We start from the raw sequence: 24,909 nt of genomic DNA, 5'->3' as shown, positions 1-24,909 counted from the left end.
TATCTATACATATAAAATTCAAATATCAACGACTCACTGATCTCACGTTTCGATAGGAAGTATGAATGCCAAGTGCAATTTCTGTGGTGCATTTAAATAGTCTAAGGAACCCACAGGTCTCAGCTGTTCAGGAGGAATGATTTCAGACTTTGATATGGAATCATCTACACGGATTGAAGAACGTGACAGACAATTTCTTCAGGACGGGGATTATCTTTCAGAAACAAAGTATGATACCAACCAAGTTTCAATTTTCGTTCAAGAAAATGAACAAGAATTAACCGACAACCAGTGACTTGCATACAACAGTATAATGGAGAACGTGATGCAGAACAGTGGGAAAATGTTCTTTCTTGATGCACCTGGCGGGACTGGAAAAACGTTCTTGATCAATTTTTTGCTTGCTAAATTTATATTGCAAGCAAAAATTGCATTAACAGTAGCATCATCTGGGATTGCTGCAACATAACTGCAGAATGGAAAAAACGCTCACGCAACTTTAAAATTACCTTTAGATTTTGTTGTATCACTAAACAAAGCTCATTAGCTAAAGTGCTTAAAGAAACGACGGTTGTTTTGTTTGGGACGAATCGACTATGGTAAGTAAAGGTGGTCCTGAAGCTCTGGATCGTACACTTAGAGATTTTAGAGCTGATGAACGTCCGATGGGAGGTGTTGTGATACTGTTCGCTGGTGATTTTCGGCAAACATTGCCAGTTGTGCTAAGAGGTACAAAAAGTGATAAAATAAATGCTTGCATAAAATCGTCGTTTCTGTGAACTTTTGTCAAACTTTTAAGATTGACCACAAATATACGCGTTCATTTGGGTGGTGATAATAATGCAGCACAATTTTCAAGAACTCTTTTGCATATAAGAAATGGACATATTTTAAATAATGATGGTGAAGTACTAATATAACCAACATTTGCAACTAGCGTCAATGGAAAATATGAATTAATAACTTATGTTTACCGAACGAGTGATTTTAACACCTAAAAACGATTCAGTAACAACTATTCTGTTACAAGCATAAATAATAAAATTCTAACAATGTTTCAAGCCCATCAACAATCTTATCTTCTATTGATTATCTGATTGATCAAGTTATGCTATTGATATTCCAATTGAATGTTTTGAATTCTTTGAATACATCAGGATTCAGGACTTCCTCCGCATACACTGGACTTCAAAATTGGGGTTCTAATAATTCTTATGAGGAATTTAAATGCACCGAAATTGTGCAATGGTACTAGATTACGGATAGTAACTATGTCGAGAAACGTGATTGAAGCTAAAATTCTTTCCGGCTTAGCCCAAGGTCAAGTCGTTTTCATCCCAGCTTTTACTTTTACATTTGGTTGCTGATCCATGATATTTTGGAGCCAAGATATAGAACCTTCTTAAATTTAAATTAAAAAACAAAAACAGAAACAAACTAAATAATTTGTATAGAAGGTAACTATTTTTGCAAAATTTTCATACATAATTTGTTCACGTTTTTTATTCATTTATGTTCACATATGTATTGTATATATATTATATTATATTTAGTTATTTATTCCCTCAAACATTTATCTACTGTTTTGAATATGTAACCAAAAAAAAATATTTGTTTCTTTTCAATTAAAAAAATAATTGTTGCATCACTTGGGATACAATAAGACAAATAAATGGCTGATCGTATAAAACGGGTCTGGGGAGAGATAAAATAAATAAAAAATAATATTCTAACTGAAATAAACAAAATATTGTTTAGATACAATTTCGGTTTTAAATTATGGACAAAAAGTACAAAAACACGTATTTAAACAGGTTGATTAGATAATTGACAACAAAAAAGCGACCCACACTGATGACATTCCATCTGTTAAGATATGGTTTTGTTTATAAAAGAAATCGTAATTTAATTTTTTTAAACAATTGATCAAATAAACAGGACCAATCTATGAAAAATTGTCAAATGATTTTCCCTTTTTAATTTGTAATTCACTTTATGAAAAGTTTAAAATTTTTGTAATACTTTCACATAGCTTTAAGAACACCATCTCACTATAGGCATGGTTCTTCTTAATATTCGAACAATGTCTCGTAAATTTAAGGAGATCTCCAAAAGTGGCTAATTCTTTGATACAACATGTTTTTTAACCACTTCTGTAACCATTTCAACTTAAATGTCACGTTGTATGTCGCTATTTCTTATAAACCAATTTATTATTGCACGAAGGACTTTTTTTTGAGATATTTGAATAGGTTCATCACTTGTCTTCTTTGTACAACCCTTGTTAGATGCTATAAATCCAAACGGGTTTCTAAACATCAGAGTTTAATACACAAATTATGCGTCCAAAAACTTACTTAATCGACTGCATTTTCAATTTTTGTTAAGTTTTTTCATCGGATCTATCTAGCATTACCTTACTACAGCTTTTTAAACAAGTCTTAAATCCACGGACAAATACAAAAATCTGAACAAAACAACACACCCCATCGTCCTTAAATTGTTTAGCTGATATATTTTTGTAAGAAGCTTAATTAGTTTTGTTTAAAGAATCCTTACAATAATGCAATTCATTTTTTTTAGTAGTTTCGGTTGAATTTTTATTTTTGGTAGAGAAAAACTTTCATGTGCATTTTATTTAAATTTTACCAAATTTTAAAAGGTTAAAATTGATTTTGTTTGTTCTCAAAATATTTAATGGAAACTGCATTTGTCCAGCCTATTCCCAAAAAAGGCGAATCTTCCTCACCCTCTAATTATCAGCCGATTGCACTTACGTCCCTTCTTTTCAAGGTCATTGTAACGCTGACAAATTATCAGCTTAAGAAATATCTAGAAGACCGAAAGCTTCTTAATGATCGCCAGTACAGCTTTTGCAGCAAAAGGTTCACCGCTGATCTCATGGTTCATCTCACCGAACAGTGAAGCAAATTTTCACATCGTTTTGGAGAAAATAAGATTATTACACTTGATATTTCAAAAGTATTTGATAGGATTTGGCATGAAGCTCTCTTATCGAAAATGCGTGCTATCGGTTTTCACGAATCCCTGCTTCAATGTTTTAGTTATTACCTTTTGGTTCGTTCAATACAAGTAGTATTGGATGAATTCAAGTTTGAAAACCACAAAATAAATGCTGGTGTACCCCAGGGCTCTGTTTTATCTCCAATAGTCTTTATCATTTTTATTAATGATCTCCTGTCTGCAACTTCTAATCCAATACATTGTTTTGCTGACAATAGTACTCCAGCTGCAACGACAAAATATGATAAGTTCATTTAATACCGACTTAAACAGCATTGTTCAATGGGGATTAAAAAACCGCGTGTAATTTAATTCAAAACGTAATGCTGTCCTATATTGTTAAAGCGAGATACACCCCCTTGCCATTATCCATGGATGGCACTTGCATCGAGGAGACTGAACATCTCGATATTCTCGGTATGATTATTACCAACCACCTTTTGTGGAACGATCACATACGCGATGTCGCCGAAAATATCGCAAGATGTTTGGGTTTTCTAAGACGATGCAAGAATTTTTCTCACCCTCTGATCTGGCTGTTATCTACAAGACTTACATACGTCCAAACCTTGAGTATAACTCCCATATCTGGGCTGGTGCACCTGTACACCGACATCTCCTTTCAACGTCACACTGTGTCTTTACATAATAAGGGTAGTAATATCCCCTCAAGTGTGCGCTTATTATAAACCATCCATCTCAAATATATTCACAAAAACAACGGTACATTTTATTGATGTTTAAATTATACTTTTATATTTATTTCCTTAAACGAACATTACAACACTTCATCTTAAAACAAAATAGAATTATTCCATAAAAACATTTACATAATCTTTGTTTTTAAATCCGAGAAACAATCAAAACACTATAATTTCAATTCCAATGCTAAACCTGCCCTTCAAATTATTATTTCCATACAAATGCTTTTAAATGATGTAATAACTAAACTCCAAATCAAATTTGTCTACTCTGTTTTAACTACTCTAATTTATATTCTTATCTCTAAATAATTTATCTCCTTTTTAATTTATACATTAATTAGCAGTTTAAAATACCTTAACATAACAAACTAAATATTCGACGATTTCACTTTCTATTGATCTAGTTTTATTTAAGTAGGTTAAGGGACGGACAGTAATGATAATACTCGTATATATATGTAAATATAGTAAATAAAGTTGTATAACATCTGTTTCTAAGTTGAGTAAGCATTTTCGGGAGAGGGGAGAGGTGCGCAAGTTCTATATGGTTTATGTATTATATTTGTTTGTTCTTAGAATTCACATAGACTCCTTTATTCTTATGACAATACATTAAACAAACACATAAAATATAAAAGAAAGATCAACAAGCGTACCAAACTTGTTCGCAAAACATGTTTACCTTACTTACCGCCTATTTCAATGGTTTATAGCACTAAACATATAAAAATAGAACCATTGTGTATGATATAATATAATTACAACTAAATCTGTCATCGCGAAACTATCTAACTAGATCTGTATCACTCTACGTGCCATAAATACCTCTAAAATTATCGCATAGACACGGATTCTCTGAAATAAGTGCTAACTCTTAAACATTGAAATATAATCTCTATAATCTGTATTTGTGCGAACATTTTACCACGTCTCGGCTTCGTTGTCGTCGTCGTCGTTGGTATTACCAAGGGTTATAAGACAGTATAACAAAAATAAGTCGCTTATTTCATAGTCCACCCACTCTATGCCAAAAACAAAAGAGCTGAAGTACGAACGCCAAACATGCAAGTTATTCAAATCGAAAAATGTTCGAAGACGACTCTCGAATATACACCCGACCGAAACATAACATCCGGGTGTGTGTTCATGTCGGTTGGTTGGATGGAATTGTTTGTATTTATTTTCATAAAGATCGTTTTTAAATACATAACTTTGTAAGTGATAATAGCGATGAATTTATTTGTTAACTTTTCAGAAACTTAATTGAAAAGTATTTGTGTTAGTAGGTAGGTTCATCATAATGGCGTAGCTTAATAAATTCAAAATAAAAAAAAGGATGGAAGCGAACTTCACATTATTAAAACATCTGGTCACATGGTTGCGATGAATTCCAAGGAAAACTCGTTGTATTTTATAGCTAAGCATTTTTGTATATGTGTTTTTTTTTTTATATGACGGTATGAAGATGCGCAATATATGTACATACAATATACATTCGTGTGGTGAAGCGCTTCCCACGTCATCAAATTGATTTTTTCCGCGTGACTCCTTTCACATGTCTCGATCAAAACTCATTGACCACACCATCGTTTCGTTACTATATACCAGTCATACCGGTCACTCTTCTTTTATAAACACCTAGCTATTACGGTTTATCCAATAAAATCCAAGCAAAAATTCAGCCCAATATGTTTCATGTTTCTGGTCGGGCTTGAAGTTCACAGAAATAAATTTATTATATCTGATGCTCCCGCATCAAACTTATATCAGTTTTGTCTTTACAGACAGTCTTGTTGATGTTGCTTCAACTCTATACCCTACCGCTATACTATATCACTTCAATTCAATCTCTCTCATACACAAGTCAGTCCAAAAATGATGATGAAAAACAAAAATAAACGATAACTTTCTCCACCAAAGCACATTAGCAAAGCAAAGCAAAAAAGACATAATATTCAAGAAAAAGTGAAAAAAAGGAAAAGCCACAAATACCCCCCTAAGAAGTATTGAATGTTGAAGAAGTATTGGAGAAGTTTAAACTCAAAACAACTATGCTGGATTTACAAGTGAGAGTGTTAGTAGATCGCGACCAGGGCCAGATTGGTGGTGTTAACCGCCTGGAGCAGATAAACCTTAGCGCTTATAATACTTACATTACTGAGACCATCTTGAAGATTTAACTACATGTGAATTTTGATGAAATTTCGTAGATAAGTAGATAGATATGATCTTGAAGAAGTATGCAAGCCAATCTTACGAACACGGAATTTTTGGGCCAGTAACATATAAATTAGTAGTTCTTGTGGCATGATGGTTAGTGCCTTGGAATGTCATGCAAGAGGTCTTGGATTCGATCCCTGCCCGTGCCACCTAAAGTTTTATTCACGGGTACTGCCTCTTGCGAGGAATTGACAAATTCTCCAAGAGTAATTCTAGTCATGAAAAAGTGCTTTTTTAAATTAGCCATTTGGATTCGGCATATAAACTGTAGGTCCCCTCCATCCCTGACAACAGTACTCGCACACAGGAATGGTTGAGAGTTGTAAGTCACTACGCATTGGTTTTTAACGGACTGTTTCGTCACCTAATTTATTTATTCATTTTTTTTATAACGTATAAATTTACACAAAAGGGATTGTGGCACTTATTTCATGCAATTGATTGACTTGGAGAAAGACTCCCGAGTTGCAAATAACTCGTAGGCAGTTAGAAAATATATTAATTAATGTCATATTTTACCTTCAACCTTCCAAAGCCTCTAGGCTACGGAAAATTCTTTCCACGTATCCAGCGATACCAAGCAAATCTGTAAAATGCAGATGGCTCCTGGACAACTTCAAGTGAAGAATCCTTAAACTTAGTACTATATACTTACATTCCTAGTACTTCTCTAACCGCAACTTGCAACAATCATAATTGTTCATGTTTTTATGTATCATATCCACAAGGTTTGATCACAAGGGACAAGCTACAATACGCTCTCACCAGCTTCGAACCAATTAATTCTGTGGGACCAGGTGGCATAATACCAGCCCAATTCTTGAGGCACTTTAATTTTTAACAGCTGTCTACATCTATTCCAACTTTCCTCGGTATAAAAAGAAGTTAAAGTTGTTTTTAAACCTAAAGCAAGTATTTGTTCGCAAGTCAATCCTAAAGATCTACGACCTTTAAGTCTATTAACAATACTTCTTCAGACCTTAGAAAGATTAGTTGATATCCATTTAAAGGCAAGTATTGTTACACTGTAAATGTAAATCGTTGGAAACAGCGTTGAACACATTAATACGCACCATTGAATAGTCCCTTAATCATAGAGAGTTCAGTATGGTTGCTTTCCTGGACATCGAAGGTACTTTCAACAACATGGACACATCTGCAATTCATCTCTGAAAGTAAGGAGTTCGCTTGGAAAGTTAATTCATTTATTGCTGACTAGCAGAATAATAAACTCAAAACTTGGCAATTCTTCTACTAGAAGACTCGTTAGTAGGGCGACCCCGCAAAGGGGTGTTCTATCCCCTCTGCTCTCGAAGCTGGTGGTAAATGAAATCCTAACTGGTATGAATGCGGAGGTTTTTAGTGTGATTGCCTATGCGGATGACGTTGCTATAGTGGTTTCAGAAAAGCATCTCTACACCCTAAAAGAACTCTTAGACAAACTAATGGGCTGTGGACTGGCTGTTGATCCACGCAAAACCGATTTAGTCGAGGAAATACAAAATTCTATTTGTTATCCCTCTATATATTAGGGGAACCCAAATAAAGTTCTCAGACGAGTCCTAGTACCTAGTCTTATTTTCTACATAAAGCCTTCATCGCAGTGGGAAAAAATTTCGGGAACAAAATAAAATTTATTTTATCAAATGCAAAGTATTGTTGTTAACTTTTAGCTACTTTTTTAGAAAAAATTAACTGACAACTTTTGTTTGATTTGGTTTGCTGATGTCTAGCAACATTTTTATTTTTTTTAATTTATCTTTTATACTAAACTTATATCTATTTATTATACAAAGTGTATCTAAAAAACCTAAGTGTCTAAAGATGATTAAGGTACGGATTATAAGGCACCATGGCTCTATAAGAATGCTTGATGCACCCAGAATTTGTTGGCCCGCTCTTAAATTGAAACACTGTTATATATGAGCATGCTTTAGAACTTTTATTCTAAAATAAATCCGGTCCAATTCTCGAAATGAACCCTTCAGAAAGTCTAATTCAACTTTGGGTTATCATCGACTTCTTCAAAGAAAGGATGCTGCAATACTTCCTCCGCTGAAATACGTTTGTAAGGATTAAGTTCTAACAATTTGTATAACAAATCGTAGGCGCTTGTCGCAAAAATATCATTACATAGAGGTTCCTTAGACTCATAAGGTGAGTCTTTGCGTAAGCAATTGTAATATAAATGCTCCAAATTCTTACAGACCTCAAGCGTGTTGGCATCTACGGTCATGTATTTTGTTTCCAATTCGGAGGACCAGCTTAGCTTTTTGTGATTACGTACTCAAGCACAAAGTTTTTGCAAGTCCAGAGGTTTAGTCCAATGGCTCTGAGTTACAAGCCGTCCCAGAGGAAAGGCCTTCTTGCGAATTGCTTTATCGCGCAAAAAAATAACCATCTCAGCAAGTGCAACATAGTCATCGGGTGCCTTGAAAAAGGGATAAACGGACGAGAGTATCGAGATTAAAATTACACCTACTGGCCAAATATCAAATGCAGTAGATTGGTACTTCATCAATACTTCCGGTGAGCGGTAGCCAGGAGTTCCAGCACGAGAAGCATGAACTTCCTTTTCTTGAGTTTTTTCATAGCAATAACACTTGGCATTCAGTTTGCGATTTGTACTGTATTGTGGTGTGCGGCTGGTTTCACCTAATGACGGTGGTGTTGCAACGTTTTCCGCTCTATACGTTCCGGTATTGTTTTTATGTCTCCGTTGTAAACGTTCTGTTAGGCTTACCTCCAGGAGAACGGACTTAACTTGCCTAAGGGTTAATTGCAGGTGTTTATCCTTATTTGAATTCTTTGTTGGTGTTGTCGGGATGTTAAGTTGTCTTAGAGGCTTTTTGAATGGTGTCGTTAGGGTTGGGGATTTAGTCTGCTCGGAACATTGAAGACGTTTTGCACTGCTTGCCTAGCCCGGCGAAGTTGAAATTTGGTCATCATTTAACGTAGCAGCACGTTTTTTTGTTTTAACTGGGACACTAATTTTAACTGGTATTGGTGCGATTGAACTTATCCGAAATCGACTAATAGAAACTGGCGGGAATATCTTCTAAGGGCATTTTGTTATAAAAATCGTAAAATTTATTATGCGACAAGTATGGCATAACAAATGCTACCGATTCGTTGTGCCGGATAGTACAGTAGATTCCGACAACATTCTCTTTTCCGCCAATCTCAGTTATGCACTTTAACTCTTTGATAATTCGGTTGGATGGCTTGTAGACAGATGATGTTTAATGGCGTACTTTCTACGATGTTTATGTACTGGGTTCGGATCCTTTTTAAATGTTGCAAGAATCACTGTACTGAATGTGCCATTTCCAATTTCTGGGATTTTCGACTTGAGATCAGAAACAGTTTCTTGACTTTTGTTTCCAGCTAATTGAGTAACCGATGAAGATCTAAGGCCACCCTTTTCTATAGCTTTAATTAATTCAATATTTACAAAATAAAAATTATTTTAAAATCGATTTTTGAAGAGCGTGTTCACGCACTACAAACCCATTCCCACTTTTTTTATTTTGCTAAACATGATAACCTACAAAAACAAGAAAAATATGGGTTTTGACTCAATATTCGAATTGTATCTCACACAATATATTTATTTTTAATAATTTGTTAAAGTTGTAGACGAATTGACACACGGGTGCGGATGGGAAGTTATCAGTGTGGGTAGCATTACAGTCTCTTTAAGGTTTTAAATTTGTTGAGTTTTGGCAAAGAAAGATCACCTTTGCCCTAAGAAATATTACATCACAAGATCGTGGCGTTCAATTGTGATCATCTTTTCGGTAAATGCCACGCTCTTTTTTTTCTTTTTTATTGTTAATTTTTAAAATTTCAATGCGACGTGTTGAAGCGGGTTTAGTTAAATTTTCAGTAATGGCGTAATTATTACTTGTCAAATATCAAAGATAACAACTTCAAAATTGACAAAAAGTGGAATTTTAAAAACGAACCTCTTATTGTTAAACCCTATTTTATTTTCTCCTAAATCTCCTATCAAACATACTTACTCGTATATCCATTGCATTAGGTGTTTTCTTGAAACCCTCTAATCCGGCCCTGATTGCATTGATGGTATGGTAAAAATTTTAAAATAAACATTAAAAATTTTCGCTTATATGCTGAATACCTGAAACTTTAAAAATCTCTCACTATTTCATAGATTTACTAGTTGGTGTCTGATGAGACATTCAGTTAGTCGCTGGCTTCAATCCCGACCGTTTTGTGTCTTCTCTTTTTGTCGGTGGTGTGACTTCGGTATTGTACCTTTGGTAAATATTCGTTACTTTTGCTCTGCTGCTGCTGTGCCGGGAAACTACATACACTGTCAGTTACTGCTTTATGAAGACAAGACACATTTTAAAGCTTACTGTACTATACTATTTTCTTTATAATTTTGTTTAAATAAAACAAAGCACAGGCTTGCTTGCACCTTTAGTTCTCTACAACTACAAACACCAGCAAACAACAAATATATCTAAAAAATAAAAAGAGCCTCGCTGGTTTCATGACCCCAAAGTTGCGACTCTGACATTATATTGTTGGTGCCTGGTTTGTATGTGCTGCAGTAAGCATTTTATCTTAAATCGGTTCAGATGTGGGTCCAAGCAAAGTGAATCAGCCAAAAGTTTTTTTTGTTTTTATTTTTGTTATTGTGATTAGATAATTAATTTTTTTTTTTGTAAATGAATTAAAAAAATTAGTCACATAATTTCGAAGTTTCCCATATGAATACGTTAATACAATTTTTGTTTCGTTGTTAAAAAAAAACTGTTTCGAATATCCTAAATATTAAGGATTTGAACGGTTAAGTGAAAAGTGGATCGTTTTTATAATTTTGTCTTTTATTTAAAAAGCCACCGCACCGCACCGTTAAATTTTATTCGGAGACCGGAATGATAAGGCATCGTTCTGAAATGCTGCTGTTACTTTTATGGTAAGGAACATTAATTTTTCAATATAAAAATGTCTTCTTTTTGTTGAAAAACCATATGTGAGTACATATGGGATAGAATTTGCGGTAAATGGTGCGAAAAATGTTTACATGTCAGGAGGTACGTGTCACAATATGGTGCAATCAGATTCACTATCGGATTATGCATAGATAAGGAAGTGCTTGAAGCATGCAAAAGTTTAAACAAAATGAATAGCTAGGTAATTATAAAAAGTAGGTAGAATCAATCAAGACGTTTTTAAAGAAGTTTGTACGTTGTAGAACATCCACCAAAATAAAATCCTTATCCACGCCTCATTTCTCACAGATGTACAAAAGATATTTAGGATTTTTTTTTAAATTTTAATATTTATTAGCCGATCAAAAAATGTCTTCATTTTGTATATTAAAGTCTAAATATATTTTTGAAAAAAAAAACTAGATTATACTGTTGTGGAAAAACATCTCATGTTTATAAATTTACAAAATATATAACTGTCTGTTAAGTTGTTTAAAATTAAAAGTAAATTAATTTAATAAAAAATTGGAAAACTAGTAAACTCGTTGTTCAGGATCTTTTGAACTGCTGGATAATTAAAGCGAGACATCACATCGGTAATAATTATTAGGACAAATAAATAGTGATAAAGTTGCAATGTATGATGATTACAGTGTAAATTAATTCTGCAATTAATGCATCTTCTTTGGGAAATTGTACAGTTTAAAATCTTACAGTGTGTTATTTTTAAAACTCTTCTATTCTAAGAATGTTATGACTCAATAAACACGTTATCACGTTTTAATATTTATTCTTCAGAATTCAAATGAATCTCAACTTATAAAGGTAGATTTCCGATAGACGGTGCCCATGTTTTTCAATGTATGTCTCAGTTAAATTACTTTAACAAAAATCCTGTTCTTGCTGTTGGTCTGAATTGTATTTTTATTTACTTCACATAGGAAGTTATTGTAAAAAGTTTGATTTGTGGAATTAAAAAATACCACATTTCTCGACGTTTCAAGGTCCCTAAGAATTTTAGAGAGATGTCTGTGCGTGCGTTTATCGACTTCAAATAAATTGTGTTATACAGATGAACAGGATTTTCAAAAAAATTGAGTGGGTGGTTTTTTATCAAAGCAATTTAAAAAAAAGTGAACATTTTGTTTAACCCAAAATATCTCACGCACCAATAACGCTAACGACTTCAATTAAATTTTATATTATTATTGTAACGTGATACCAATAAAATATGTTTTTCTACCTATCTAAATATTTTACGATCAAAACACGACTTTATCTCCAAAATAATTTAATGCAACAAATAGTAACGATTTTATATTTAAATTGTGAGAAAAATTGATTCGACAGATTTTTTTACAAAAAATAAAAACCTAAAAAAAACTCAAAACTTCCCATCCCGTCTGTCGATTTGTCTTGCTTAAAAGTTTGTAGGTTTTCATGTTGGGTGAAAAAAGTTGTTAGTTGAATTATTCTTAAACATTTTTAAATTACCAACAATTTTTTTTTTATGTAAAGAAATAGTTAATTTTAAAAATCTAGTTTTGTTAAATAGATTTTTAGTCGAAAACAAATTTTTAGCAATTAAAGTAACAGTTCCTAGATTTTTCCAAATTGGACGAAAGAAATTAATTTGAGAGATATCAAGAACCGAACATCAATTTTTACCAAATTTGCATACTATTTTCTGTAGACTGGACTGTTCCGAAAATTCACAAAAAAAAACTTTTGAATATCGAAAACAATATCCTCTGTGAAATAAAAAAAGTTTTAAGACAATATTTTTAATTTTTGAAAACTATTTGAATCGAAAGTAAATTTTTACCAAGTTTTAGTATTGTTTTTTTTTCTATTTTTAAACTGCCCATTAGATTTTTTTTCAAAATTTAACAGAATGATGACCACAATATTTTTTAAAAGATAAAAAATCCAATGTCTCAAAGTTTTGAAAAGATATTTGAGCCCAAAATCAATGTTTACCAACTTTTATTAATTTTTTTAATTAAGTTTTTATTTTTTGTACAAAAACTGTCAATTCGATTGTTCTTAAAAAATTTCAAATTATTGAAAACAATATTTCTTGCAAGTTAAAATTAGCCGGAAGCCATAATCTCAAATGTTTGAAAAGATATTTAAGTCGAAAATCAATTTTTACCAACTTTTGATACATTTTCTTTTAAGTTTTTATTTTTGTAAGAAAACATGAATTCGATTCTTAAAATTTTACTGAATATTGACAATAAAATTTTTTAAAAGATAAAATTAGTTTTAAGCTAATATCTAAAAGTTTTGAAAAGATATTTGAGTCAAAAATCAGTTCATACCAACTTTCATTAATTTTTTTGTTTAAGTTTTTATTTTTTGTAAAAAACACTGTCAATTCGATTTTTCTCAATATTTGTCAAAATGTTTGAAACAATATTTTGTATAAGCTTAAATTAGTTGGAAGCCATAATCTGGAATTTTTGGAAAGATATTTGTGTCGAAATTCAATTTTTACCAATTTTGAGTAATGTGTTTTTAGGTTTTTATTTTTTATAAAAAAAACTGTCAATTTGTTTTTTCTCAAAAGCTTACCGAATGTTGAAAATGTTGTTTCTTATAAGCTTAAATAAGTTGGAAGCCTCAATCTCATAGTTGCGAAAAGATATTTAAGTCGAAATTCAATTTTTACCAACTTTTATTAATTTTTTTGTTTAGGTTTTTATTTTTTGTAAAAAAAAAACTGTTAATTCAATTTTTCTCAACATGTTACCAAATGTTAAAAACGTTATTTTTCATTGCAAAAAATTGTTTTGGAGATAATATCATTTGTATTCGTATAATTTTCCAATTGACACATTTTTTCAGTTTTTTGTATTTTTTTTTTTTTCAAAAAAATATATTTATTTGTTATCGAGTTACAATTTATTATATAAAATTTAATTCAAGTCTTTAGTGTTTTTGTTTCATGAGATTTTCAGGGTTAACCAAAATATTTATATTTTTTTTTTAAACTGCTATGGTAAAAAAACTGACCACGCAGTTTTCTGGAAAGCCCTTTTTGCATCTTAGTGCATTATTATATGTATAACAACATTTATTTGAAGTCGATATCTCTTCTGGTTATGTCGCGAGCGTACGGACGTACGAACGTACACGCACCCACAGACATCTTTCTAAAAACCTTTTATTTCGACTTTAGGTACCTTGAAACGTCGAGAAATATCAAAGTTTTCAATTTGACAAATCGGACCCATTACTATAACTTCATATGGAAAGTTTACAACACTAAAATTTGGTAAAAATTTTCTTTCGGCTTAAATATCTTTTTCTTTTTATTTATCTCACAGAAATTTTGTTTTCGACATTCAGTAATTTTCTTATAAAAATCCAGCAGTTAGCTTTTTCAAACCAAACTAAAAGAATACTAAAAAATTGTACACAAAATTGGTAAAGATTGGTGTTCGGTTCTCAATATCTCGTGAATGATAGAAGATATTGACTTCAAATTAATTTCATTCATCCAATTTGTATTTCCTTACATAAGAAATAAAAACTTTGAGGAAATGCCACTAAAATTGGTAGACACTGGTTTTCGACTAAATATCTCGTTGACAAAAATAGATTTTGAAATCAAACTGTTTCATAATAATTTTGAAATTTTTTTGAAATAATACAATCGACTTTTCCAATATTTCATATCGATGTTTGAATTTTTGGCAAAGACTTTTTCAACCAACTATAGTTTAATAATTTGATTGGCAGAAATCTTAGATTATTAAACCTTCTTCTGTGCCACCCTGTAGAGTGTATATGGTACGTGCTGAAAGAAGGTTGAGATGAGCTAAAAATCATTTAAAGCTTTTACTTTAAAAAAAGTATCAATGAATGTCGACAACATTGTAAATATAAAATTATGCCAACAATAATGAAAAACATATAGGCAGACACAGCTATGGCTGCAGATCACACTCTTTTCATCAAATTTTTCACAACCAATTCTTCACGAATTCAGGAGCATTGGCATAGCCCTTATATTTATCGTGGTTTTAAAGAAAAGTTTCTTGGTGTAAAATTACAAGATATCGCTAGCCAATGGAATCACATCTTTTACAGAAATAACACGGCCAGGAAACTTTCCTTGCAGAACTGTATCGTTCCATAAGTAGTGGCGTAGGTTATGTTTATCAAACTTTAAAAGATGCTAACTTGAAGAAAGAGGCAGCTGAACCAATTGCGGGCTAGTTAAAATGACACCTTTTGTTGAACAACCCTATACATTAAGGTATTTGCGATGTTATAACGCAAAGATATATATTAAGATAAGATATTAACTCTCTTAATTAGTTAAGCTTGACAGAAATTAGTTGCTGTTGGACTTACAATCGTGATCGTGATGATTTGATTGAAGTACATTGTTTATTTTCTTTTCATTTCACTATAAAATAAGATGTTCACGATCTTTGAAGAAAGATAAGAAAATCTGTTCATTTACTTTATAAATGGATTTTCATCGTCTACATAAGAAAATTTTACTTAAATTCACGCTCGTGTCCATTCCTCTTCTTCAGCAATGTCCTTGTGTTTTTTGTTTAAATCATAACATCTTCAATGCTAGGCCACGCTTCGTTATGTAGCCTTGAACCAAAGAGTAATTTCGTGCGTTTCATTACCATCACTTTAAAAAGGTACTACAAGAGCCCGTTCTGTGTACTGTATATTGAAATATCTTAATCTTATTTTTTGAATGGTTTTATCGATCACACCTACATAAGTATACAAAACCATGATTCAAATATGTACAACGTTGTTTTCACTTTCATCAGAAACCCACACAAACTTTCAATTAAATAATTTAAAAATTCAAATCTCAACTTCATTTAAACTTGATCACGAAAACGATGGTGAAGACATGTGGATATGTATTTATTACCAAAACAAGATGATCACTCATCTTTTTGGAATTTTGTTTATAAAACTATTACAACACCTTGAAAGTCTTATTTTTAATTCTCCTATAGGTACCTACGAGTAGGTATGGTATGTATGTTTTTCCCTTAATCTAAATGTCTTTAAAACAAAAAAAAAAAACATTATCTTAAGTTTAAAAAACTCTCAATAATGAACGAGTATTTAAACTTAAAATACAACAATACAAAAACTTTGTGAAGACGGATGTGTTTTGTAATATTTTATTTTAAGTGGGACACACATGACCTTTCGATCTTCGTTCGTTCTTCTTTCTTTTACTTCTTTGTTGCGATGAAGATCTTTGTAAGAAACTAAAGAAGACACAACACCACCACCAACAATAACAACAACAAAAAATGTTAATTGATTGACTTGGACTCGTGCCAAGGAAAAATGTGCGATGATTGGGAAATGAAGACAAATACAACAAAAGTAAATGTTTTTCAAGCTCCGATCGCGCTCTGAGTGCTCAAGATAGTCACACAAGTTTTGTTGCTATAATTGGTGTTAAAGCTAAGATGTAAAATTTACCGCATAATATTATGAAATTTATTTTTATGATGTCTCGATACTGATAGTGAAAGTTAATATACGGATATTATTATTATCACTTAGTTTATAAAAACAACGTTAAATATTTTGAAAAATTTTGTATACTTCATTTGTGTTTGACATTCCAGAATGCAATTCATAAATAGAACCGAGCTTCTGTATAAAACTGAGCTTTTAAAGCAAGTTCTCTATTCTAATCAAATACATTGCAAAGATCGTAGAGAAGCAGGGACTTGGAACTTCTAGCTCTCCGTCTTTTCTGTAAACAATTTTCAACTCGATATTTTAATCAAATATACGAATAAAATTACGATGGTAGAGCAGTTGATAACAATTGGGTGCTCTGAATCCATGCGTCTGTCTGTCCTCTTCAGCCCAATTCATTTAGTCGACAGATTTTAAATTTTGAAGAAAAGGCTTTAAACAGATTCGCATAAGGCGATTTTAAATTTTCTTTTAAGACTAAAAATAACAGTAGGTTCCATAGAAATTTGTTGGTCAAAAATTGAATGTTCGAATTTTTTCAAAAACGAACCGATATATTTTTATTAAATTTTATCTAACATTTTTTGTCTTAATTAAGCTTCTTTCAATTTTAAAAAATATATAAAATATATAAACCTTACTAAGGCGAAGGAGCTCCGCTCCGTCATTTTCTAGGAAAAGTCTTGACTGTTAAGAACCCTCCAGTTAGAGTTGGAAAATTAGGGGAACTGCAAATGCCTCCTGAATCAGACAGCACAAAGGAAGAATAATTCCTCAGGTGAAATGCAGCTGCACAAGTATACCCTTTCAAAGCATTCATCTCATGGATAGAGCGCCCGAAAGTCAAATTATTGATCCAAGTCCAACAAGAATTGTCAATTCTGTTGAATAGAACTTCCTTTGAATAATAATGCATTCAGTTTAAGACAGTTACTCGCAACAACAACACCTGGCTTTAAGCCCTTATTTGTTGGCATGCTTTTAAACGAGCATGCTTGACAATTAGTTTTTGAAATTCGCTAAAAGTATTTCACGAGTGAGTTCCTCTTTCTATGCTACCAAGACTTAATAAACGCTGCCAGCTTGTTAACTTTTGGTCTTGGTTTTGTCCATTTAAATATTGATTTTTTAGGGTTGAAGAAACCAATACCCTATGAATATAGGATAAACCACAGCCACCACGATACTCTCACAAGGAGGCCATCCCACATATTTTCATGGAATTAACCATGGGGCTGCCACATATCCCGTGGTACCATATCTTTAATGGTGTAATAATTTAGGTCTTTGATGTGGAGCCATTTATTTCGATTCGATTATTCGGACCCATTACAATAACTTACTTCCTATGGGAAGGAAAATACAAATAAGTTAGTACTAAATACAGTTTATATTGAGTTCCGTCTTGTTGATATGGCTGTTCAGTACTTTTTTAACGTAAGAATTTGATATCCAAAACATTTCTAGACCCACCGTTTACCTTATAACAACTTGCCCGTATAAAAAAGTCTAAACATTAAACCTATGGGCTTGAAAGATTAGTGGCCTTAAATTTGCTATCAAATAAAACCAGCACCATAGGATAGGTAAGGTTAATAAAGTGCCTTTAAAGTATTGGACATGGACATGTTTAGGCCAGTTTAATGGCCCATTTTGAAACCACATGAATTTTGAGCTTTCTTCTAAGCTCAATGGAACCAGTTTGAGTACCTTGTGAAACTAAAAAGACTGATTGTGTTAGTATGATTGAGATCATTCTGATCGTCGTAGAATAATTCTCCTAGATAAGACTCGCTTTTTAGAGCTAGAGTAGGGCATGTGCAGAGGAACTGTTTCCTCTTCTCCCTCATCAAATTAGCTTCAGCAAAAAAGGCATGTTTTCCTTTATTAGTAAGTCGACCATTATCGTGCTTATATGCGATCTGCTTAGAGATAGCGAGCACTTAACCTGACACGTGGTGATGTTATTGCACCTGATGTTTGCCTTCTTCATAGGGTCTTATTGCTTTAGCAATAGTTTACATGTAGAGATGTATATTCCATCGTTAACCGTGGTATAATGGCCTGTACTGTACCATTCTGGCGAGTTCATCTGCCTTTCAATTTCTTGGGATGTCCTATGACCCAGCACCAAGCAAAGGTGAATATTAAACTGTTGTGCCATCTACATTAGAAATCGACCGAGTTCTGGACTGTTATGGAGTTCGTAGAGACAGAGTTCAGAAGTTTAATAGCGGCCTAACTATCTGAGAAAATACCGATACCAGGATAAAACTTCTTGTATTGCCAATAGTTCCACTTGGAACACGCTACAATGATTAGGAAGACGGAACGAGAGACTTAATTCTAGTTATTCAGAGTACACACCTTCACCAACACATTCAATTGTTTTTGATCAGCACCAGTAATTATTACTTTTATAAACACTTTTCGGATTATTCAAACTTAATACTTATATTATCAAGTATTTTCAAACACAACTAGTTTTCATAAGCATCAAAATCATTCAAAAGCTGTTTACCCAGCTTTGAAGTAAGATTTTGGTTAATATTGTCACTAGTCTTGTTATTAATTTATTTTATTAAAATATCTTCTTTGGCTAATTTCGCACTTTAAACAAAAGTTATGATCATTAACTTTGGGCTGAAATTTAAATTCTATGATTTTTCTATATAACTCTATTTTTTAAAGAAACCGGCTCTATTTTCAAACTAGGAACGTTCCATTAAATTCTTAAATTAAATAATAATAATAACTTAAATTCTACGACTTTTCGACAACTTTAAATTTTTTTTAAGTTTTAAAATGAAGAACATGTAAGAAACCGGCTCTCATAAATTAAAGTTTCGTTAGCACATTGTTTTAAGTTTTACGTCATTAAACAACTATAAGTAAGCATATATACACTACGCTGCAATTTAATAGAGACTAGCATTATATTTTAATGTTTTTAAAGGTTATCTTTTGATATAATAATTTATAAAAATATCATTCAGTTATTTTTATCACTATTCTAATTACTTTATTAAAAACAGATGATTTTGCGCCTATTGATAATATATTGATAGTTTCCAATAATTGTTTCTATTCAAGTGGAACGGAGTGTATATCTTATTTAATAGTGTTGAAGTTGAACTACCTTAAAGGCCTAATTATCATTGGTTATTAGAGACTTATATGACTGTAATCAATTCAACAAACTCACTTACACTTGATTTTATTAGAATAAGTTCCTATTTAAATTAAATTTAAAAGGTTTTTCTAAACATATTATACACAACTCTTTGTAAAATGTATATTCAATTTTTGACTGCTATATTTTAATATATAGTTTTTATTTATATCTGTTTATTTATTTCCTAGAAAAAAAACTTAAAGCCATTAAATAAAAAAGTAAACATATAAAGTTGTTAATTAAATGGAGACTAAAAGCAGTTTTAAGCCCAAAACCCATTATTTTAAAACAAGCTTTATAAGAATTAATTATGATTTTATATATTATTTAAAAAAAAGTGAACCACACAACATAAAATGACGAAAGCGGAAGATGAATTTTTAAAAATTGTTAAACATAAACTACCTAAAAAAAAGAGGCTTTTTTAGTACGGTCTAAAATGTTTTTATTTTAATTTCATTTGTATGCTTATTTTGTAGTCCAGTTAATAAATATACATTGTTTTTTTTTTAATTAATTGATACTCAATAATTCATGTGTTTAACCACAGGCGTCACAGAATTTTAGCGTAGAACTGTCTTGATAGATTTGATTGTTACTAAAAAGTTTAACTATTACTTAACTTACAATTGTTTAATTGATTTATACAAATCTCGCAAAAAAGTAAGTTTTTTAGGGTTTTGTATTATAAAAAGATCTTGAACAGTTTTGGACATTTAGTCTTGCGTGTTATTAAGTGCGTTTTTTGGCATTCCATATATAGTACAGTAAGAAATTGTCAACAAAACGATTCACAGTAGCCAGATTTTTGTATTTAAAAATTGGTACAACTGAAAGAAGATTTGTCAGAATAATAATAAAAAAAAACACAAATAGAAGAAAGTTTTTGAAATCAAATGTTAAAATTAACTAAGCAAACAAAAACTAATTAAAACTAATAAAATATACAAATTTCAAGTAAAAATGGTAAGAAAACATATTAAAATTGAGATTCTATAAAAAAAAAGTTCATTTAACAATTGCTTCAAGGAGGGGGTTTGTTCAAAGACTACTACATTAACATGTGGTGTTAAAGCGAGCTTGAAGATAGCTCCAATTCTTTATATACCTGAATAGAGTTGAAATGAGCTTGATCAAAATTTGAGAAGAAAAACCTGTGTGGAGGAGTTGGTTTAACAGATAATGCATTATGGTCTTTGCATGTTTTTGTACAAAAAAAAAAAGTTTTGTTTTAATTAAATTACAAAAAAATGGAGACATAGTAGGTAGCATATTCTTATATGGTGCTGAACTAATCAGTTCTTCATTTTTTAACTAGAAAAAAACTATCTCACTTGCACTTCACTATTCGAAAACATCAAACCACCATTTGCATTTTAGAAAAGGGCTGTCATACATAAATCTTCTGGTGCGGTGGAAACACCAAAAAGGATTTATTTAATCTTAATTGAGATAAACCTTTGATGGAAATATAGCAAAACTCAATTATCTTTTCTATTGTTTTCTCTTGCAAAATAAGCCCAGTTAGTCCATTTTCATTAACAAAACTAAATAATATCAACAGTAATAGATTGATTTTTTCCCCAATGGAAAACACATACATAATTCCAAATACACAACTACTCAACGAACACAGCCATTGAGATACATATGCAATATCAATCGTACCAACATATGAGAACGAAATCGTATAAATGTCAAAAACTAATCCATAGTAAGATTCTACTCTCACTTTTATCGATGTTATTCATACTATGGATATTGTTTTTGTTATTCGTCCCTTACTTTCCGGTCTTAAATTTTGTGGTTATATTTGTAAATTTTTGATCCTGAAGTCTTTAAATATGCCCGTTTTATTTATTAAGTCAGTTGACAGTTTTAAAAACAACAACAAAAAAATCAAATTTTTGAACATGAATAATTATTTTAAAAAATGGACACTGTTGGAATTTGGTTTAATTTGCAAGGGAATAAAGAACGGTACTAGCAAATTGAACGCAGAAAAATAAGAGATAATTTCAACAATATGGAGCTGTGTGAGAAAAGTTTTGTACATATATATACGGTCGAATTTTTGAACGCATTCTTAACGAAAAATATATGTACTTTTTTTTAAATTTTGTTAAGTACTATTGTTTTTCTAAAAAGACAAAATGCTGTTCCGATTATTATTAAGTTATCAGCAGTATTCAAGTTGTTGGCAACAGGAGGTTACCAAAACCAAATCGGTGGTGACAAGAACCCTGGACTTGCACAGCAAACCATGTTAAAAATACTCGTGTGCCCGCTGATGATGAATTTCGAAATGAATGAGGAAGAGAAACGAAAGTCCAAACGGTATTTTTGGTAAAAATCACGAACTCCCGGTATAATTTATTAGAGTGGTAGATGGAACTCATATTCAACTGATTCGCCCGGCTATATGAGTGGGCATCTCTTACACTTTGACAATAAAAAAATCGCTTGCAAACACATTTGATGTAGAGTAATTATTTTCGATTTTGCCTTGGTTTGAATTTTACTTTCGAGTTACGTAGTTCCTCGTTTATTCGAAAGGTCATAAGAATATAATTGGCACTACTAGAACTATTCGATTCTCGTTGGTTCTAAAATTGTCAAATAGATGCATAGTACTAATTTTTCGAATTCTAGAAATTTCATTGTAGAATCGAGTTACATAGTAACTCCCCAGCTCTTGTAGAAGTAAGGACTGTATCGTGTGCAAACGCAAGGTTATTTAGGAGTTATCCTTATCTTTTTACACCATATTTTGTCCTCCAATCCAATTTTGAAAAATATCTTCTAAAACTAAACTAAATGGCGGTGGTGAGAGTTGGTCACCTTGTCTAACTCCTCTTGTTATTCTTAATTAACGTCCTGAAATTTCTGTTTTTATTTGTGCTACATTATTAACTTTCCATAGGAAGTTATTGTTTCAACGTTTCAAAGTCCCTAGAGTCAAAATAAAAGATTTTTAAAAAGATTTCTGTGCGTGGGTGTGTTCGTACGTTCACCAATATTTTTTGTTGTCCATAGCTCGATAACCAGAAGAGATATCGACTTCAAATTAATTTTATTATACAGATAAAAAGGCATAAAGATGTACGAAGGGCTCTCAAAAAAATGGTGTGTTCGGTTTTTTTACCAGTTCAAGATTTTGGTTAACCCTAAATATCTTACAAACCCAAAAACGCTAGAGACTTGAATTAAATTATATATTATATATTCTAATGTGATACCAAACATGGATATTTTTTGAAAAAAATCCAATTAACGGATTTTTTATATATCAAAGAAACTGAAAAAAAATTCGTCACCTCGAAAATTTAACGAACATAAAATGATTTTATCTCCAAAACAATTTTGTGCTACGAAAAATAACGTTTTGAACATCTGGTAAGATTTTGAGAAAAATCGTTTTTTTGATAAAAAATAAAAACCAACAAAACATTATTTAAAGTTGGTAAAAATTGAATTTCAACTCAAATATCTTTTCAAAACTTTGAGATATTGGATTTAAATTACTTTTATCTTTTAGAAAATAATTAATAAAAATTTTGGGAAAAATCGAATTAACATTTTTTTTTGGCAATAAATAAAAACTTAAAAGAAAATTTAAGAAAATTTGGTAAAAATTAATTTTCGACTCAAATATCTTTTCAAAACTTTGAGATTATGGCTTCCAACTAATTTTATCATATAAGAAATATTGTTTTCGACATTCAGAAAAGCTTTGAGAAAAATGGAGCTTATATTTTTTTTTACAAAAAATAAAAACCTAAACAAAAAAATTAATAAAAGTTATTAAAAATTGGTTTTCGGCTCAAATATCTTTTTAAAACTTTGAGATATTGACCTTTATTGGTACGTTATGTGGGCTCCAGCCCAAGTATGAGAGTTATAGGACGAATAAAAGATTTGTAAATTATAGAAAGATCAGAAGGGGTAAAAAACTTCTTGTAAACACTTAGCAGCATTTTTGGTGATGTCAAATATGTGATCACTTCACAACAATTGGAAGTTTTTATAATAAAACAAAAGCAATAGAAACTTGACAAGTGTTTAATTATAAAATAAGAAGACATTAATTTCTTTAAAATGAGTACCTGTAGTGTAAAACAAATTTAAATGTTCTACATAACGAATTTTGTATAAAGCTTCTTATTAATGGACCAATTTTGTGTTCCCTTGACAGTTCGTTTTAAAGAAGTTTGACTGTATATGTTTAAACAAAATTGTATCTCTCCATTAGTTAGTTTTGATTTCGTTTAAATAAAACGATTTGTCTTTATACATAACATTGATTTTTGAACTCTTAATTTTGTTTAAGTTTTCATTGAACTCCCAACGCACAATTACACCTAATAAATCAACACATGAGGTTAAAAAATTCAACAGTAATATGTCCTAACAATAATGTCAATGAATGTTCAAATTTATACGTGGTTCAGAAGAAAGTTCAAAACTATTATCGAAAAACGACAATAATACAGTGAGGTGCCCTTGGGCGTATACTTACTCTTTTTTTTGTTTTTGTTTAAATATTACTCATGAGAATATTGCTATAGTCCTCCGGGTTAAAAAGTTTATTTAACATTCATGTATGTATGAATTTGAACATATGTACATATATACGTACATATGAATGCAATAAACCTCCACAGAAAAAAAAGGTTTAAGCAAATTCACGTTAATTTAAAAATAAAAGTATGATTAGAAGTAAAAGTTTGTCAAGTATTTTGCACAATTCTACGAGTACATAGTTTTATCAGACTTTTTTCTAGACATCTTTCTTTTTAAAAACGCTCTTACTTTTAAAATAAGTTTTAAAGTCAGTTTTAAAATAAACTACAGTATAAAAAGTTATCACCAGATGGCCCACTCATATTTTTAAATTACATTTTGTGATTTAGATTGTCAGATGAATGCATGTAAACATCGAAGTTAAGTTTAAATACAAAACCACACAGATTCATTCATCACAACCCACAACCCAAAAATAATTTCAAGTATCTAACGTGAAGACTTTGCCTAACATCAATACGTGCTAAGACTTTATAAGAGAATTCATCACTAACCCAGACTCTTATTTGAATTGGTTTATTACCTTAATATGCATAAGTTCAAGGAGTTTTAAAAATTAAACTAATTATAATGCAAACATTGTTCAAAGTCTTCAAAAAATACCAAACAAAACCAACAACAACAAAAAAACAATAACAAACGAAATATTTAAATGATGTCAGCCAGCGGACATCAAAAGCTTATGGTATTCAAGACGTACTGCATAAACTATGTATATTTACGTGCGAATTCGCATAACTTCGTC

The 24,909-nt window shown here is 31.3% G+C and overlaps 2 protein-coding genes across 2 annotated transcripts in view; one reads left to right on the top strand and one right to left on the bottom strand.

Moving 5' to 3' along the window:
- Positions 1–7,941: 7,941 nt before the first annotated feature.
- On the bottom strand, positions 7,942–9,462 carry LOC129950655 (cell division cycle 7-related protein kinase). The gene is given in 6 exon segments (XM_056062581.1): positions 7,942–8,217; positions 8,290–8,635; positions 8,692–8,716; positions 8,992–9,165; positions 9,168–9,380; positions 9,459–9,462. Coding segments are annotated over 6 exon segments (1,038 nt in total).
- A 692-nt stretch (positions 9,463–10,154) lies between these two features.
- Positions 10,155–24,909, top strand: part of LOC129949326 (uncharacterized) — a 42,680-nt gene continuing 27,925 nt past the window's right edge. The window contains exon 1 of the mRNA XM_056060717.1: positions 10,155–10,899. Coding sequence (XP_055916692.1) covers positions 10,859–10,899 — 41 coding nt within the window. The 5' untranslated portion in view covers positions 10,155–10,858. The remainder of the gene's footprint in view (positions 10,900–24,909) is intronic.

Source organism: Eupeodes corollae, chromosome 3 (assembly GCF_945859685.1).
Source record: "Eupeodes corollae chromosome 3, idEupCoro1.1, whole genome shotgun sequence".
Lineage (NCBI taxonomy): Eukaryota > Metazoa > Arthropoda > Insecta > Diptera > Syrphidae > Eupeodes > Eupeodes corollae.
This window is presented reverse-complemented; position numbering and strand designations above follow the sequence as displayed.